The 14,652-nt window shown below is 35.0% G+C and overlaps 1 protein-coding gene across 2 annotated transcripts in view; it reads right to left on the reverse strand.

The window, feature by feature from the left end:
- LOC124361848 (ras-related GTP-binding protein C) overlaps positions 1–9,574 on the reverse strand; it is a 34,851-nt gene extending 25,277 nt beyond the window's left edge. Inside the window, exon 1 of one of the 2 annotated variants that reach the window (XM_046815874.1) lies at positions 9,108–9,574. In XM_046815874.1, coding sequence (XP_046671830.1) covers positions 9,108–9,110 — 3 coding nt within the window. In that variant the 5' untranslated portion in view covers positions 9,111–9,574. The remainder of the gene's footprint in view (positions 1–9,107) is intronic. The other variant, XM_046815873.1, reaches the window with a different exon arrangement.
- Positions 9,575–14,652: the final 5,078 nt, after the last annotated feature.

Below are 14,652 nucleotides of genomic sequence, written 5' to 3' on the forward strand. Positions count from 1 at the left end.
AAGCTCAGATCACGTGAGTGCTCGTAAAAGTAAACTTTAACTTTAATACTGCTAACACGGTTATTATAACCTAAGCTAAACATATTTATATCGCATAATAACAAGCAGTAGACAGAGACAAAATGGCCAAAGTATAATACCAAAGCACTAGTCATTGTCATACCTTATTGGTAAAAATCGCTTAAGAAATAACTATTTTATGGGAGGTTTCGTATTACACATGCAAAATAAATGGCCCATAATTTGGCAATATTTGAAGAGCTGCTGTAATTAAAATGCATCACTGAAAATTTAACACTAAACGAATGGAAACATAACAAAATTAATTATTATGCAAGTATTATTAAAATTAACAAGTATGCAAGTTCAGTTTGCAATTGGTAGTGTTACAGAAAAATGTATTCTTTACAAGAGATGACACACATGCACCTGATCTTGCTAACTGCAATCATGCTGATTCACATCATTTGTATGCACAAAGGTTTCCAAATAGAAATTTACCAAACGAGAAAACATTTGTAAGACTTCATGATCATTTGTATGGTTTCGTATTACACATGCAAAGTAAATGGTCCATAATTTGACAGCATTTGAACAGCTGTTATCTAAATCAGCTGTTACTGTAATTAAAATGCAACAGTGAAATTGACTAATGAACTTTTAATATCTAGTAAATAGTTATTTTCCATAACACTACCAATGGCAAACAGATCTTACAAACGTGTTAATTTGTTTATGTTTACATTTATTAGATGTTAAAGGTACATTAGTCAGTTTCAGTGTTAAATTTTATTACAGTAATAGCTGTTCAAATATTGTCACAAATTATGGGCCAATTATTTTTGCATGTGTAATATGAAACCGCACATAAAATAGTTATTTCTTAAGCGATTTTTACCAATGAGATATCCCTAAATAGAAGTTATTTAACATTTTTTTTCTTACAACATTTTGATAAAACAGTGGTTAATTAGATATTTTATAAAACAAAAATTGAATGACCGCCATTTTAAAATATTAAAACCAATTAATACATATTTTTTCGAATATATTACCTTCTGACATGGAACAAGTTTTGTAACCGTAGTAAGTTTTGTAATCGTAAAAGTAACAAAGATAAAATTGTTGAAATGAAAAAAAAAAAAAAAAACAAACAAAATGGCATATTGCTGCAAAACGAAGTGGAAATTGGAAAAAAATGTTCTTTATTTTTAGCTTAAAATCACACATAGAATTTGAAATGGATAGCCAGCCCATCCTTTTTTTACACCCTGTATACGTGGACGTGATGATTGCTAAAACACGACAGTGGTTATGCACGCAGGGCAATTCCTCAGTAAAGAATTAAGTGTTAGATGTTAAAAATATTCAACAAAGAGCAGGTACATTAATTTTTACCGATTGGACTGAACACAGTGATTTTTTTCACTTTTATTTATGGTGATTACCAATCTATAGAGGCAAATAATATCAGCTGTTCATTTACACAGCGTTTGGTCAGAACTAATGCTTCTTGGGTTAAGAATGTTTAGTTGTAAGGTAAGTTCCTCAATTTTCTAACCATCTTCTATGTGTTTCAATGGAATAGTATTAACCCTTTACATAGCATGTATAAACTATTTAGATACACTATCCTGAGTCTCACATGCAAAGAAGAGTTGAAGTTCATTAACTGGTACTTCAGAATAACGGAAAACCATGCATGTCCCAACCAGTCGCACAAACCTAAACTGAATTCTATCCAAAGCATCGGTGTGCATCCTCATGTAGGGGCACCAGGTGACAGGTGCGTACTCCAATAATAGACGCACAAGTGTCTTGTAAAGCGTGATCAGAGCAGAAGGTGAAGTAAAATCTCGGGACGATTTGAAGATGAACCCCAGCTGTTGGCATGCATTGTTGGAGACATAATGTATGTCTCCTGCAGGATTCCAAGATGATGACACCGCAACACCAAGGCTCTTGATACTATCAACCCTGTCTAAGTTGGAATCATATTGAACGTAATCGTGCATGAATAAATTTGAGCCCCGTGAGAATATGAGGATAGAGATTTCCGGCATTGAGTCCCACATAGTTTTCAGTTCAGCACTCCACAACTTGACGGCAGCAAGGGAATTGTACAACTGAATACAATCATCTGCAGTGACGATCCTACTGAAGATCTTGAGATCGTCAACGAATAGGAGGTATTGAGAGGATATTGCTGTGCCAACATCGTTAATAAAGAGCGCAAACATTAACGATGCTAGATGTGAGCCCTGTGGAACATCCGATGGTACAGGAATGGGTTGTAATAGGGCACCATTAAATCAGACTGTTAATGTGCGATCTGTGAAGTAACTCTCAATCCAGGATAAGAGATATCCATGCACTTCGTATCCCTACAGTTTAGCAAATAACAAGAGATGGCATACCCGGTCAAACGCCTTTGAGTAATCAAGGTATATGCAGTTAACCTGCATTTTCATACTAAAAGTACGTAGTCCTCCATAACAACTAGATTTGTCACTGTTGATTTTCCCATTAAGGAATCCGTGTTGTTTAGGTGTAATAACATTTTTTTAATGCAAAAGCCAATTGGTCCAGAACATGTGCCTCAAAGACTTTGGCCATGGTGGGTTGTATAGCAATTGGCACTTTTAATTTGAAACATCACTCACAAGATTTGAAAATTGGTACCAAGTAGTTGTTCTTGAGATTGATAGGAAAGATTCCATTAGATAAAAGGGCCAGGTGAGGGGCCAATGCATGATCACAGTGCTTGATAACACTTGGAGGTATATTATCTGGTCCAGCCCCCCTTCTAGGTATCAAGTGATAGTAATTTTTCAAAATTACTAATCACTTCAACTCATTAGTAAACTATGGTGGAAAACTGGATCTGCGGTTCTTCCTGAGTGGGGTATCGAGACAAATTACTTTCTGGAGCCGATGGGAGAAAACCATGAATAGCATTTTGATGTTGCATTGTGAGCTCATTGTTGGGTAGTCAACTCGGTAAATCTTAAGATCAGCGACTACCACTCTGGTCGACGTAATTTTTTGCATACTAACCTCAGGTTAACGTAATTTCACAGAAGAAAATAGTCCCAATTGTCGCCGGGACCGTTTACCCCCCCCCCCCCCTAAACAAATTGATAAAAATAAAATTAAAAAAATTGTAATTAAACAAAATTTAAATAAAAACAATTATAATTTTTAAAAATTTTTACTTATCTTAATGGTATTTTTTATATTTCTGATCAGCCCCTCTAGAATTTGATATTTTACTGACAGGTACTATCTCGAGGGATGTTTTTCTTTCCTTGACATCAGCGCGGGGCAACACCAAAGCCGAAGCCCGTGCTGATGGCCGGAGGCACTCATCTCAACTCGATAACAAATAATAAATTTTTAGCTCAAAATTTAAGAAAAACATTGTTCATTTGGATCAAAATTCTGCTCATTACAGTATTATTTTTCATTTACGTTTGCAAAGATGGCGCCACATCCGATGACATCATCACGAGGTTGAATCATGGTCACAAAAGGTCACGTGATGCCCGATAATCAAACAAACATGCTTCGAAGAATAGCGTGTGACAAGAACCATCGCACGCCATGTCAACAACTTCACTAATTATTCCTTGTCCATGTGGGTTTGTTTGTTGACGTCTGGCGGTCAATCGAAACCGTCCTATAGGTCACGTGATCCGCCCGGCCAATCAGAAACTTTCCTGTTTGTCACGTGACTACTGTCAACTCATCAAAACAACCATGGTCAGCCATTGTTTTTAGTTTGATAGTCGAAAATCTTGTTATTTTAACGAGCATTTTAACGAGCTCGGGAAGAGAAGGGTTGTGGAACTCATAGTCAATGCTCTACCGCGCTGTTTTGGGAAAATCAGGCCTTTATCTCCTGGGCTTGGATCTAGAGGATGTCCTCACAATGGCGTAAAGCACGGGCCCCTACCCAACAAAATGGAACAATGTTCTAAAGCAGAATGAATATTTAGTACCCGAATAGTGTACAATTCTAACTTTGAATCGAAAACATGGACTAACTCTGAGGCAAATTATAATTTTTTAGAACGGGACAGGTTAAGGAGCAAGAGAAAATGACATTAGTCTTCCCCTCTGCGACAGGTGTCAGTTACAATAAGGGAGCTTTCACTATTTTCCACCAGAACATCTGTGGGATTCGAACAAACAAAGACCTCCTAGAAATACACCTAGAGAGTGACCACCCTGAAATAATTTGTTTATCTGAGCACAATCTATCGGAAATACAGTTCGAGTCCTTCTCTCTTTTGGAGTATGACAATGTGTCCGCCTTTTGTTGCCAATCTCGGCAAAAGGGTGGAGTATGTATCCTGGCAAATAGTAATGTGGTTTGTGAACGTGTTGATGTATCCCAGTTTTGTTCAGAGAGTTCTTGTCAATTATCTGCTGCAAAGGTTCAGCTTTGGAACGGTGAGAGTATTATAATTATTGCTGTCTACAGAATTCCTGGATATAACTGTGAAGAATTCTTCCGTTTGTTTGGTGACTGTTTTGATAGAGTTGTTCGGCGGAGTCATAGACTTGTTGTTATTGTAGACTTCAACATAGATCTATTGAGTAATCAGGCATCCAGTAGACATTTCATTCATATCATGAAAACATTTGGTCTAAAACATATCATAACCTCTTACACCAGGGAGTTTAAGGGTTCAAAAACTGCAATCGACAATATCTTTACTAACATTGATCCTAGCTTGATAAATAGCAATGTGGTGATAACTGCGTTATCAGATCATCATGGCCAGGAAGCTGTGATCGTCCTCCCAGCTAAGACCATACCTTTGCCTAAGTTTAGAATGACGCGAAGGATAACGTCCTGCAATATCCAAACATTCAGGCATTTTCTAAAAAATGAAACATGGAGTAGTGTGTTTAAATCAGGGGACTTCAATGATAGATTTAATGAATTTACAAATATAATTTCTTATTACTTTGAAGCAACTTTTCCTCTGACAAAGACAAGAATACACCCTCTTAACTCTTCTAAAAAGATTGTCACGAAGAGTCTCGAAATTCTAAGACTCAAGGATCAGCTACAGTTTTGGTATTCCTTTACGAAGGACTTAGAATCTTCACATCCCTCCAGATTGGCATACAGAAAATTAAGGCGTTCCTATAAAAGGGCAATAAGGAAGTCTAAGCCGGATCAACTCCTGAGTAGGATCTCTGAATCAGCAAATAAGACAAAAACCATTTGGACTCTCATTAATGACAGCAAGCCTCCCAGAAAAAAAATACTGTTTTCCCCACTTTGCTTGATTCTGATGACAATGAAGTTAGGGATCCTGTCAGGGTTGTCAACATGTTTAACAACTTCTTCTCGACTATTGGTCAATACCATGATACCAGTGGAAATATTTCTCATGGCATAAGCGAGTCAACACAAACTACTACACTACAATCTGTAACCAAGTCGTTGTTCTTGTCCCCCACCACAGAGCAAGAAGTATCGTGTGTGATACTTGCTTTAAAACCTAAGCCATCTTGTGGAAGTGATGGACTATCGTATAAGCTTTTCAGGCAGATCCATGACTTAATTTCTTCCCCACTTGCTTATTTGATTAATTTATCTTTTTCAGTGGGTGAATTTCCTAATTCACAAAAACACGCTATAGTCCACCCTCTGTACAAGAGAGGAGCGAGGAACGTTTGTAGTAACTTCAGACCTATTTCGCTGGTTACAACCTTTTCTAAGATATTTGAGAGAATATTTCTGGATAGATTGTTGTCTTTTCTGGCGAGAAATGGAGTTCTTTCTGCAAGTCAGTTTGGTTTCATTAAAGGAAAATCAACCACTGACGCAGTTGACTCTGTTATTTCATTTTTGACACAGGCTCTGGACTCGGCAATTCAGCTATGGGATTGTTTTTCGACTTGACCAAGGCCTTTGATATGGTTAATCACAAAATTTTGCTAAAAAAACTCCACCTACTTGGCATTAGAGGTGTATCGTACTGTTGGATTTCATCTTCCTACGTGGGAGGACGCAATCAGTTCAGCTTCCTTTTTTGGACAGCTATAGCTGTCAAAGAACAGCCTCGTCAAAACCATGTGAGGTAACAAGAGGAATCCCGCAGGGTTCAGTACTGGGACCAATCCTGTTCCTCTTGTTTGTGAATGACCTCCCAAACAGCATTTCTGGTCCCAATGCCAAAATTTGTCTTTTTGCAGACGATACATCCCTCACAGTGAAAGCCCCAAACCACTTGGACCTCATGACTCTGGCTTCTGAAGAAACACAAAAAATATCCCAGTGGTTTCAGCATAACGAGCTCCTAGTAAATAACGAGAAAACTCAAATGATCAATTTTTCTATCAGAAGTTCTCAGGATTTGGAGCAAATTACATTCCGTTTGGGGGATGAAGAGATTTCATGTTTCTAGGCGTTCAGATTGACAATAAATTAAGCTTCCACGATCATATTGAGCTCGTCTGTAGGAAACTAAGCTCGGGGATTTTTGTTATAAGAAACCTATCAAAGTTTGCTGATACCAGAGTGACCTTGGCTGCTTACTATGGGCGTATCTACCCCTTTCTCACATATGCTGTAGTCATTTGGGGATGTGAAAGTGTACGTACAAAATTCGTTTTTAAACTCCAGAAAAGGGCGTTGAGAGCGGTTTTTGGGAAACCGTGTAGAACTTCTTGTAGGTCGCTTTTTAGGGAGGCAAAAGTTCTAACATTCCCGTCGATTTATATCTTGTACTGCGTGACATTTGTTCACAAAAACCTCTACCTTTTCAAATCTCAAAATTCCCAACATCATCACAATCTACGTCACTCCAATATGATTACCATGCCTGCCCATAGAATAAGTTTTTTTGAAAGACATTTTTATTAATCAGCGGCATTAAACTATATAATGCACTCATAGACTCTATGAAAACAAAAACAAGTCCTTCTTTTGAGAGGGAGGTCAAGCGGCATTTGGTACAGCGGGCTTATTACAGTGTCAGGGACTTTGTCGAGTGCTCTGGTCAGACTAGCTTATATTAAGCTTTATGTTAAGAATAGCCACCTATGTAAGCTTTAGTTTATTTTATTTTAGCATTGACAAAAACTTTAATGCTATTTTAATTAATCTGACGTTTTTATATTTAATTTTATTAGGCTATTCTGAAAATCACTTAATGTAATTAATTAACTATTACATATTATCATTGACGCTATTTTTCAGTGTTATACTGTCTGACAATAAAGAATTTCTGATTTCTGGTTATGAATGTGTTTTGTATTGCCAACATTGTACTGCCGAAAAACGGGTTTTTATATATTAGCGACAATCGGGACAATTTTTTTCGGTGAAATTACGTTAACCTGTGTTAGTATACAAAAAATTACGGCGATCGGAGCGGTAGTCGCTGATCTTAATATTTACTGTCAACTCTTCGAAGCCAGTGAAAGACCACTTTGACCTTGTATTTTTTTAAATCGAGTGTCTGCTGGGCACATGTTCTGGCCTGGAAGTAGTAGTGTTGATAGAGCAAGTCAAGGCAAGGTGATTTTGGTCGAGTGCTAGTAATATGTCATGAGCAAGAGAAATGTTTGAGATGGGTAGCGTGGTTTCCACAGAATTTCAATGTGACTTCACAAAAATGATATTTGACTGCTGCGGAGGTAAATAAATGACACCAATGATTATTGGTTTCCAGGGAAAATATAACTACAAATAAGCTTTCAGTTTCAATTAAGAAAGGATTTAACATGGAGCTAGGGATAGCAGAGTTGATGGTGATAAGAACTCCACTATCAGTCGTTTTTGTGCTGGTTTCAGGAGATCTGTCACTTATAGAGCATATAATTTTTAAAGCCGAATTCGGCATCACCGATATCGTTAGTTAGGTTTGTTTCTAATAAGACAATGATGTCATAGACACAAGTTGACTGCTTTAGTTGGATCAATATTGTATGTAATCCGTTCACATTCTGGAAATATATGTTGTTTTCTGGAACTCCATTACCATACTTGATAGTCCATGCTATATTTTTATATGTAACAGAAATGTGTGTATTTAAGATTATATAAAATAACTAAACTTTATATATAACTATATTTTAGAAGCGTAGTACTTACTACTACTTTACAGAGTAAACATCAATTCTTTGTTTAAAGGTTATTTTTGACGATGGAAGGATTGTGAAGGAAACAGGATTTTTCCGGACATTTGCCATCGTTCAGTGAAACAAGAAAACAGTAACACTACGTCAACTTCACTAACACTAAAGACATGCACTTAATACAAAACCAGTAGGTTGTGATTCATGACTTAGGCGTGCCACAACGCTTTAGTAAGATTTGTTTATTTTAACCTAGTTTGTAATTATGTATTAGGTTAGTTCTTTACCTGAAGAAGAGATCAGATTGCAGATCTCGAAACGTAGTGTTACTGTTTTCTTGTTTCACTGAACAATGGCAAATGTCCGGAAAAATCCTGTTTCCTTCATAAACATCAATATTTTTTTCAATTATCAATAGATTACTTGAACCATATCAAATAGCTCCCAAAAGGGAGGGAATCTTGTTTGAGTTGTCTCATTTGACAGCTAGAAACATCGGTCAACCGGAGACATGTTTGACAGCATTTAAATAATGCATTGTTCAATGTTTCAAAATACATTTTGAAACCAAAATAACATGTTCATCGCTAAATGTTCTTGCTGATGTCACTAGTACGTAAATAATTTTACTTAATTGAAAGAAATTAATTTTCAAAAATATTATTTTAGTAAATAAAAACATCTAGCAATTATTAATTATGAATATATGTAGGCCTAGGCCTAGGTCAAATGTTTTTATATTCTATATATATATATAATAGTATAGATATATGTAATAGATAGTAGATTTGATTGTGTTTGGCTTTTGTACACTATTCCTATTCCAGTCAATTTCAATAATCTTATTGTAGCAACCTATATTATTACATTCTAGGCTATTGTTTTGGTTGCCTGGCATCATCAAGAAGTCAATTACCATGACAACCACATTGGAAAAGGAGACATTATAATAGGCTGACCTATAATCAGTAGTTGACTAATGTTACGATTTCAATGATACTTACCATAACTAACAAAGAAGTGATTAATTATGAATTGGATTAACTTTTGTCTGACATGAGGTGGTGATCTTTTAATTTATACCACTAAAAGAGAGCACGTTAAATGTCTCTATAACTATAATAGCACAAAAATATAACAATTTCAGCGTACAAAGGAACAAATAAAGCCCATTCTTGGTCTGCTATCAAGTAGTACAAAAAGTAAATTTATCGTTTACAAGGTTATTTTCACATGAAGTTTTCTCGTGAATCAAGTCATACTGAACTCACTGTCATTTCACTTTTTCACTATTATCCGCTTATTTTACTGTTTTTATTTCTTAAAATTATTTCCTATCCCCACACTTTTAAATATAAATTAGAGGACAATAAGAAGAATGTTAATAGTATAAAATGACAATCATCTCATCTCTTCAACCATACACATAACCTATGACCTACTCCTGAAATGGAATGAATATTGAATGAATACTGCAGCCTCCTCTTTTATTTTTGAGTTTTCGATTGTTTAGCCAGACCTTGGGAAAATGTCAAGGAGGTCGATATTATCACGCAGGTACTTGACGCCTAACCTTTTGTCCGTTTTAGTGGCACGAGAAAATTAAACTTATAATTATTCTTTATTCACAACTAGCAGTTACCCGCAGCTTAGCACGCAAATTTTTAAAATCGAAAGGCGTAATCTTCTTTGGCAAAGAATTTATGATGTAATATATTAAAGCTCTATGGTGTTTAGGGAGATATGAGCATTAAAATAATATAAAAAGAATACTTTTAGGTGGTGCCTTTGACTGTCCATATATGCAATTTCTTATTGAATAACATGTACGTTACAGGCATAACCTTTATGACAGCAAAATACAAACTCCTGAAAATGATTAAGTAACTGTCACTGGAAAATATGCCAACCCCCTGAACAATTTTAGGATAAAAATTTAAGTTGAAAAAGTAATTAAGGTCGGAGAGTGAAACAATGTTCATGAGTACCAACAACGTGAATGTCTTTGTACTTTCCATAATGTTTAAATGAGTAGCTCAAACAATTTCAGGAACACTTGAAATATTTATGATCAGAGGGGAAATATACTAAATCTTTATTGGTCTTAGTGGAACCACATATGATGTAGTTTGATGAAGCCCTATAATAACTTTTGAATCAAAAGTAGACATGTTTATGGTTCGTTACTATTTCAGTGTTAATTCTTAATTAAGAGTCCAAAAGGTAAACAACATTTCCACTGGCTCTTATTTCGGTTTAACGCGTGAAGAAGAATTTCTAGTTTCAATTAATTATATTAATCACACGCCATAGTAGAGTTTTCTTTGATCCCACTATCAAAATATTATATACCGGTACATACTCGATATGAGAAGGCTGCTTTGACCAAAAAGTGTTCACTCCCGGTCCTTGTAATTTAATCCTAACGTAATCTCCTGGTTTAAGTCATTTCCAGTGCCCTAGTGGCGTGTGCATTGTTGCCGCAATCAAGAAAATATATATGTTAGTCTGAAAAATCTACTTCAGTAAAAAAAGTCTTCCATGCATTATAATCTACTTTCAGTCTATGGCATTTAGTTTTATGGGTGCCGTAGTAGTGTTTTTATTGCCGTTCCGACCAAAACAATGTACTTACATACATCTGAGAAGTCTGTAAATAAAGCGTTTATTTCTGGTGATTGAGATCTACTTCCTTCGATATCTAACTGGCGTAGTATCGTTTGCATTATTGATCCAATTAAGAAATATACAATACGTTGGTCTTAAAAATTTACTGTGTTGAAAAGGAACTACCATTGAACCTATTTACTCCTGATCTAAAATGTCTTTGGTTCGTAGTAGCGTTCAAGAAAATATATACATATTTTGGTCTAAAGTGCAATGCAGATACAAATTTAAACTGTGAATAATTGATATGAATAAATGATAATACAGAGGAAAATCAATGGATACGAATAAATGATGGTAGACAGAGGGGAGCATGATAAAAATAACATGATGTATTATATAAATTAACAGCAATCACAGCCAAAATACATAATTAAGATGGACGTTCCATTCAGTAATACAAATTAATTGAAGTCACAAATAATATTTCCTCAACATGAATGTCCCGCGATTTTTGTTCTTGAGCACTACTACTCTGCCCTGAGAAAAGTCAACAATTTCAGCAACTTTGCTGCCATATCTATCAGCAATCATATCAGCATCAGTTAGATTTAAATCCCCAATTACTATAATTTCATTGATGTTATGATCAGTCGATAACTCCTCGACGGAAGAAGACTGTTGTAACTGGGGGCGTGCTTGAGGTGGGATATATCATGCTACAAGGAGCTAGGTAATGCCTTTATAGGGTTCTATATTGACTGACAAGTGATCAATATCATTAATGTCAGATATCAGGCAAGCTAATGCAATATTGCTTTTAACAGTGACCATCACGACGTCCTTGTAGGATTTAGAACTGGTTAGTAGAGACCTGTCACAAAGATAGACAGTATAGCTGTTATAGGATATTTCCGTACAATTTACATCACCAGAAGTTCATCAAGTTTGCTTTTCATTCCATTGGGATTTTGATAGTTAAGCGAGTTCTGTTGGTCAAAGCTACTTTTTTGAAGACTAAACGATTCTTGGGATCCCATTTGGTATTTGATAGTGAGATTCCGTTCACCAGCCTTAATCCTAGTATGAAGAGTGCTTCTGAGTTCCATCGTGTGAGATGTCCACCAGCGTGCGATTATAGGAAACATCTATATAATAACCCGGAAAGGTTCCGATATCAGATTTAATTCCTCCAATGCCTGTTGTTACTTCAGTTATATTTCTATTTCATCGGACCAACTGTCGATCTAATCCATGAGCTTGTTTGGATTGATGCCTGGAAAGTAATAAGACCATCCGAAAGGGACATGCAGTAGATTCTGTTACAGAGCATGTTTTTTATTTACATCTTTGGAGAGCCTAATGTAGTCGGCTTTAAAGATGTTTACACAAACTCGATGGAACCAGCGGTTGTATTTGGATTTACATGAGATTCTCTTCACTGGCTTCAAAATCAATTTCATACATATTTCACAGGTAGACGATGCTATAGTCTTGGAATTATAAAATGACCAACGGTATTAATGGGTGCTTTATAAGATGCTGTTTAGCACAATAAAGCATATAGAAATACAAAAGCTCTTGAGTTCCAACAAACAGTAATGACAAAAATTGCAATGTGATGAAACATTCAAACTTACAAATTTATTACATTTACAACATTTATCACTCTGTCAAATTGAGATAATGTTTTAAATCAAGTTAATGGTATTTTTCATAAGAAAACCATCACTGTAAACAAATTTATTTCTAAATAAATTGTGAATAAATTCAAGTTGAATATGTTTAAACTACGAACAAAAAAACACACACAAATATTGAAAATCTAAAGAAAAAAGGATTAATAAACAGAAACAAACTTCATTAACAAGTAAAACATGTTTAAAATAATAGATGTTTTGTAAATAAATTCATCCATAGATTATTATAAAATTCTAAGCCGCATATTTCTATATTTTAACTGAACAGATAGCAGCCTAAGAATAGGATTACTTTGTGGCAGCGTTTCTTCATTATTAATATTTTAACATTTTGTTATTTTACAGAATTGTTCGTTTCTTAATGATGATTCTAGACTTATCTATATATATAAAAATGAATGTTTGTATGTTTGTCCTTTATGGAATCGTGAACTATTGGACCGATCATGATGAAAATTTGTACGTATATGTATTTTTCCACGGAGAAGGTTTATAAGCTATGCCCATCCCTTTCCCGATTCAGGATTCCGCCCCACTGGTTACAGAAATACCCATAAGAAATGCATTGCAGCAAACATATGTTAACGTCTTTTCAAATTTTTAATCAGCTGTTCTTTGTAAACATATATTACACTTATAGTTTTAAAGCATAGAGTAAGCTTAAGAGAAACGACAAATTTTGTTTAAACTGTTTTTGCAATCACTGTTAAACATAGACTTTACTATCCAGATAATACAATTCAAATTTGACGTAAAAATTCACCTTTAACTGCAATATTTATTTAATATCTATATATATAAAAATGAATGTTTGTATGTTTGTCCTTTATGGAATCGTGAACTATTGGACCGATCATGATGAAAATTTGTACGTATATGTATTTTTCCACGGAGAAGGTTTATAAGCTATGCCCATCCCTTTCCCGATTCAGGATTCCGCCCCACTGGTTACAGAAATACCCATAAGAAATGCATTGCAGCAAACATATGTTTAACGTCTTTTCAAATTTTTAATCAGCTGTTCTTTGTAAACATATATTACACTTATAGTTTTAAAGCATAGAGTAAGCTTAAGAGAAACGACAAATTTTGTTTAAACTGTTTTTGCAATCACTGTTAAACATAGACTTTACTATCCAGATAATACAATTCAAATTTGACGTAAAAATTCACCTTTAACTGCAATATTTATTTAATATAAACCATGCTCATGCTTGATCAGAAGAGTAATGCAGATATCATAATTACTATCTTACGTTGGCTACAAATATAAAGAATGTTATAAAATCAGCTTAGTTGTTTTTTTTGACAGAAGTATGGTTCTCAAAACTCCGTGTGTACATATTCTCTCGATCGAGACAACAAAGCAAGCTCAATCGTGGCATCGGAGATATAACTAATTTAATCTAAAATTTATTATAGTAAAAAAAAAAAATTTACTAAGTAATATAAGGACTTCGGTTCTTAAGATTTGCGTGCGAAGCCGTGGGTAACAGCTAGATAGAGGCAGGAATATATGGTACATACCTTCATAATACGCCCAAGAGGTCACGATGGAACGACTATCAATTATCTCAGCAATGTTTAGAATGTGATAGAAAAAGTGAATATAGTGTACTGTTTTCAACGGGAAATTGCGTGCGAAGCCGCGGGCAACTTTTGCAAAAAATTATTGAAATGCGCAGCAAAGCGCGCCGGGCCCGCTAGTATATATATATATTTTTTTTATTTGAAATAGATTATGTGGTAGTATTGGCAAGTGTTTGATTTGCTAATTTGAAGAAATTTTAATGTATATAGGATTTCAATAGAGTCGAAACACAATTGTACAGCATAATCAAATAAGCTCAACTGTCATCTTGAATAACTGCAGCAAGAAAGTTTGTTTTGTACAGGTTTGAGCAAAGTTTAACCTCTGATTCAAATTCCACAGTATTACTCCTCCATAGACTTAATGGTTATAGTCTCGGCTTTCTAAGAGATCACGAGTTCAAATCCCGGGAAGAAACAATCATGTGTAGACGTGATACATAGCTCACGCTGAGGGTTAAAATGGAGGACAATATAATTCCACTGTAAAGCTACTGAGTTTCCACTATCACAACGATCCCTAGATGCATCCTAATCTGCTTCAACATACAAACACGAATGCGTTGTAACTAACTAGTTCTAATTATATTTTAATTTAGAATTAATATAACTTAATGTTTTAAATCATGATCTAACTGTATTCTAAAGAATT

The sequence above is a fragment of the Homalodisca vitripennis genome, chromosome 5, assembly GCF_021130785.1.
Source record: "Homalodisca vitripennis isolate AUS2020 chromosome 5, UT_GWSS_2.1, whole genome shotgun sequence".
NCBI lineage: Eukaryota > Metazoa > Arthropoda > Insecta > Hemiptera > Cicadellidae > Homalodisca > Homalodisca vitripennis.